The sequence below is a fragment of the Lycium barbarum genome, chromosome 9 (genome assembly GCF_019175385.1).
Source record: "Lycium barbarum isolate Lr01 chromosome 9, ASM1917538v2, whole genome shotgun sequence".
Lineage (NCBI taxonomy): Eukaryota > Viridiplantae > Streptophyta > Magnoliopsida > Solanales > Solanaceae > Lycium > Lycium barbarum.
Genome location: NC_083345.1, coordinates 100,806,456 through 100,812,112, shown reverse-complemented (window position 1 = coordinate 100,812,112; position 5,657 = coordinate 100,806,456). Strand labels below are relative to the sequence as shown.

Here is a 5,657-nt window from a genome sequence, read left to right as displayed (position 1 = left end):
GAGGGAGGACTTGGTTTTAAAAGTTTATTTGATATATGTAATGTAATACCTTCTTTGCTAAGAGGTGGTGGAGATTAAGGAATGAACCCTCCCTTTGGGCTCAGTTTTTAAAAGCAAAGTATTGTATGTTATGCTTGTCTTTCAAACTTGCGTAGAAAAGCTTCATATGACTTGGTTTTTTGTTGGTAACTAATATAGTCGCCAGCTAATTTTATCGCGATATAGGAAACTATTTTTTAAGGTTGATTATGAAAGCCTTTTGTACCAAAGAACTGTTAAGAGATCTAGTAATCACCAAAGAAAGGTGATAATTGGCACAAATATCTATATTTCGCGCCACTTTCCCTCTAATTCTTAGTACTTTAATCGCATTCTTTATAATGAAATTGTTGTATTCGAGCTTTGGTACAATGAGGTAGAATGAAGGAAATCCGAGCAATTTGAGTGAAATGGGAACTTATTGCACTCGAACGAGATGATGAGAGGAGCGTGCAAAACTTAGAACGAAAAACGAATCACTGAAGGCAAGCGATGGGTCTGCGTCGCGTAAGCAGCGCACAGAAATGCACTCTCTAACCAAGTCTCTGCAGAAGGCAAAAGTTATACCCGCGATGGGCTCGCGTCGAGCAGCCATTGTGGGTCTTCGGCTAGTTTTCTCTATTTGATTGGGATTTGGTTTTTATTACCATAGAATTTAACCTAGACTATAAATATAGGTTTTTACATTGTAAACGAAGGCGGGGACATATTCTTGAGCAGTGTAACCACCGTTCTTAGGTTTATTTCTTTTCTTCTTAATTTTAGTCACAAAACCTTACATTATTCATGAATTCTTGTTTATCTTCGAGAACCATGAGTAGCTAAACTCTCTAATTGTTGGGTTGTGGCGAAGACATAATAGTTGGTTTGATGACAATGTTTATCTATTGAATTTCCATCTTTTCAGTTGCTTATTTATTCTTGTGCTTAACTATTTAATTACTTGATCACTAATTAAACACTATCTGTGGCGTGTAATTGAACTTGTGAAAGGAAGTTTGCATGCATAATAAGAATAAATAGGGCTTGTTCATATTCACCTTAGGGTAATCGTTTCGCTATTGAGGATAGAGATATACCCCATAGCCTTACTTAGTTGGTTAAGGAGAATTAAATGTGTTCTTGTTATTTTATGGCGATCATAGAGATATACACGTTAGAGTAACTTGAATAGACTCGTGAGAAATTCAAGAGATACTAATAAAGTAAATATTAACCCGTCGACTACTAACCCAGAAAATAAAATAGGGAGAATTGTTAGAAGACTTAACTGGATTGTCGGAAGCCATAACCTTGGAACTCTTTCTCATCTCGTAAATCTTAGTATTTTTCCCAGTCGTCTCAATCACGTAGTGGGTGACAGGCGGGAATAATTACCACTATACTACAATGACTGCGACGCACAAGCAACGCTCAGGGATGCACTCTCTGACCAAGCCTCTGCAGAAGGCAAAAGTTACACCCGCGAGAGGCTCGCGTCGCGCAGCCATCGCAGTTCATCAACCAATTTTCCTCATTTGATAAGGATTTGGTTTTAGTTATCACATAATTTACCCTAGACTATAAATAGAGGTTTTTACTTTGGAAACGACGGTGGGGACATATTCTTGAGCACAGTAAGCCGTTGTTCTTAGGTTTATTTCTTTTCTTCTTAATTTTAGTCACATAACCCTATGTTATTCATGAATTCTTATTTCTCTTTGCAAATCATGAGTAGCTAAACTCTCTATTTCTAGGATGGTGGCAAAGACATGATAGTTGATTTGACGATAATGTTTGTCTATTGAATTTCCACCTTCTGGGTTGCTTATTTATTCTTGTGCTTAACTGTTTAATAACTTAATCACTAGTTAAACACTATCTGTGGCGTGTAATTGAACTTGAGAAATGAAATTTGCATGCGTAATAAGAATAAATTGGGCTTGTTCGTATTCACCTTAGGGTAATAGTTTTGCTATTGAGGATAGAGATATACCCCTTCGCCTTGCTTAGTTGGTTACGGAGAATTAAATGCGTTCTTGTAATTTTCTAGCGATCATAGAGATATACACGTTAGAGTAACTTGAATAGACTTGTGAGCGATACTCATAATGTAAATATTAACTCATCAACTAGTAACCCAGAAAATAAAATAAGGAGAATTGTCAGAAGACTTAACTGGATTGTCGAAAGCCATGACCCTGGAACTCTTTCTTATTTGATAAACCTTACAGTTGTTTTCCAGTTGTCTCAATCACGAAGTCTTCATTTTTATTAGTTTCTTTCATTTAACACTTTAGTTGCACCAAACATCTTGATTAGAAAAATTTACTGTTTTTGTTGTTTGAATTCTATTTTTTCAATTCAAGTTTTTACTCTGTTTCTTTGGTTAACTTGTGCTCCTCAGGTGATTTCTCTCGTTTATAATAGACACTCGAAATCAAGGAAAAGCATTAGCAGTCTTTGACCCAGAAATTGAAAGGACGTTACACAAGCAGAAAAAGCTGGTAGAAGATGGGCGTGCTCTTGCTTTAATTGACAACACTGAAGTCGAAAACAGGGCAGTTGAAAGAGCTGCTGAGATGGCACAACAAAACTGAGTTCCAATGTACAATTTCGCTAGACCCAGTCTAGTGAATACTGCTAAGGCTATTGTCAAGCATGATATCGATGGAAACTTTTAGCTGAAAGAAGAAACAGTGCGGCTACTGTAAAATACGTGCCAGTACCAGGGTAAACCTCATGAAACCCCACATAAGCACTTGATGGTGTTTGTTGAGCTAAGCGAGAATTTTCACTATAAGGATGTCTCCGAGGACTATGTGAAGATGGCATTATTTCCGTTCTCACTGATTGGCGAAGCAAGGCAGTGGCTGCAGAATCTGCTTTCCGGATCTATTACCTCTTGGCAAATGTTGTCAGGAAAGTTCATTGAAAAGTTCTTTTCATTTAGGAAGATGAAGGAGCTAAGAGGGAAAATTGCTAATTTCACTCAGAAAGATTCTGAATCTCTGCCACAAGCATGGGAGAGGTACAAGGGCTACTTGATAGACAGTCCGCATCATATGCAACCAAAGGAGATCATCGGACAACTACTTTGTGGAGGGGCTGAGGCATGACTCTAGAGAATTACTAAATGCATCAGCTCAGGACCAGATCTTAACTAAAACATATGATGAGATAGAAGCTCTTTTGGATCTTATGTCGTAAGGTAGTCAGGAGTACTCAGAACCAAGTTATTTAGGGGTAACACAGAAAACTGCCGGAGTGCTTCACGTAGATGATATTACTGCTATTTGAGTAGACCTTGGTCAACTTTTTCATGCTATTAACAGGTTGACCAATGCTTCATTTGAGAATTAGGTGCAACAAGTTCATCAAGTACAAACACATTGCGATGATTGTGGCAGAGAACATTTGTTCGCAAATTATCCTTCAAATCCATCTAACCCAGAATCACTCTATACATAGGACACCAGAATTGGGGTGGCGGACATCAGTTTGGAAGCAAATACAATTTGAATTATCGAAACAATTATCAAAAGCCTCAAGGGAAGCATATGAATAACTTTTTAGAGGAAACAATAAAGCAAGGATGTCTCAGAACTAGCAGATCTCTCAGCAGCAGCAGGTGATCAGTGAAATGCAGAAATCTATCCATGAGCTAGAACGTCAGATGGGCCAAATGGCAGTTTCTCAAACTATCAGACCACATGGTGCTCTTCCAAGCAATATCGAAAAGAATCTGAAAGAACAACTTCTTGCAGTCTCTTTGAGGAATGGTAGACAATTGGAAGAAGTTACTCCAAAGAAAAAAAAGGTGAATGCTGAGATGATTCTTGCTAAGAGGGCAGAAACTGAACAAAAGATTATTGATAATGTTGTAGAGCAGTCAGAGGTAGTGCCATATAGGCCACAATCACCGTTTCTTAAAATACTACAGAAGCAGAAGGTAGATTTGGCTTGTAAGAAATTCCTTGAGATCTTGAAATAGGTACACATCAACATCCCTTTGGTGGAGTTCTTGCAAGAGGTTCTGAAATATGCTAAGTACATCAAAGACATTGATGTAAACAAAAGACGTGTGATAGATATTGAGACTGTACCACTTATTGAAGAGTGCATTTCCAGAGTGAGGAGCAAGATTCCATCGAAGCAGAAAAATTGGGGAAATTTCACCATCTCGATCACTATCGATAACATTGAGGTTGGGCTAATATTGTGTGATTTAAGTACTAGTATTAATCTGATGCCCACCTCTGTGTTCCAGAAGTTGGGATTGGGCGACCCAAGACTAATAACAGTCACTTTACAATTGGCATATAGATCTCTGGCATGCCCCGTTGGTATAATTGAAGACCATCTCATGAAAGTTGCCCCGTACATCTTGCCAGTTGACTTCATCATTCTTGATTATGGAGCCGACAAAAATGTATCTCTTATTATGGGAGAGATTCTTAGCTACTGTTGATACAGTCATCAGGGTCATAGATGGGAAGATGTTCATGACGATAAACAGGCAATAAGCAACTTTTGACGTATTCAAAGATACTAAGTTGCCTCCTCATTACGAGGAATTGAATATTATAACAGTGGTAGAACCCTAGCTAACAAATGCAGAGCTAGATAACTTTTTGGCTTCTATAGATCCCTTGGAGATAGCGTTGGTATATGGGGAAGATTTAATGGAAAATGAGACAGTCAAGGAGTGTCTTCACATTCTTGACACTTCTTGTGCCTATGTACATGCCAATAAGACGTTTGAATACTGGGAGAGAATAAAATCTTGGAAAAAGCCAAAACCTTTCATTAAGGAGGCCCCGGTTCTTGAGCTGAAACCCTAAACTTCTCATTTACGTTATGCTTTTTTGGGCTGTCGTAACACATTTCCTGTAATGATCTCTGCCTTTTTGTTTGATGTGCAGGTTGAACATATGTTGCGAGGAATTGAGAGATAGGATCCGAGCTCTAGGGTGGACTATAGCGACATTCACAGGATTAACAACTAATTTTGTATGCATAAGATATTGATGGAGGAGGATAGCAAGCCCAGTGTTGAAAATCATAGACGACTGAACCCAATCATGAAAGAGACGGTGAAGAAAGAAGTGATTAAGTGGCTTGACGTCTGCATTATTTAACCTATCTCGGACAACAAATGGGTGAGTCCTATTTAATGTGTCCTGACGAAAGGGGGGATGACCATAGTGAAAAATAAAAAATATGAACTGGTAGCTTAGAAAACTATCACTGGTTGGCGAATTTGCATTGATTATCGGAAGTTAAACACTGCAACTAGAAAAGGTCACATTTCTCTGCCCTTTATGGATCAGATGTTGGATCAGTTAGCCGGGCGCGACTATCATTATTTCCTGGATGGATATTAGGGTTACAACCAGATCATGATAGCACCCAAAGATGAAGAGAAGACCATTTTCACTTGTCCTTATGGTACTTTCTCATTTCGAAGGATGCCCTTTGGATTATGCAATGCTCCAGATACTTTCAAGAGATGTATGATGGATATTTTAACTGATATGGTGGTAAGATTTTTGAAAGTATTCATGGACGATTTCTCGGTCTTTGGTAGTTCATTTGATGAAAGTTTACGGCATCTTGATGTGGTGTTGGCTCGATGT

The 5,657-nt window shown here is 38.4% G+C and overlaps 1 protein-coding gene and 1 non-coding gene across 2 annotated transcripts; one reads left to right on the top strand and one right to left on the bottom strand.

The window, feature by feature from the left end:
* Positions 1-2,981: 2,981 nt before the first annotated feature.
* On the bottom strand, positions 2,982-3,089 carry LOC132612456 (small nucleolar RNA R71). The gene has a single exon (XR_009571815.1). It is a non-coding gene; the product is annotated as a small nucleolar RNA R71 (small nucleolar RNA).
* A 572-nt stretch (positions 3,090-3,661) lies between these two features.
* Positions 3,662-4,976, top strand: LOC132612075 (uncharacterized). Its single transcript, XM_060326418.1, has 4 exons — positions 3,662-3,916; positions 4,013-4,484; positions 4,666-4,841; positions 4,944-4,976. Exons 1-4 carry the CDS (start codon positions 3,662-3,664, stop codon positions 4,974-4,976), a joined length of 936 nt encoding a protein of 311 aa, XP_060182401.1.
* Positions 4,977-5,657: the final 681 nt, after the last annotated feature.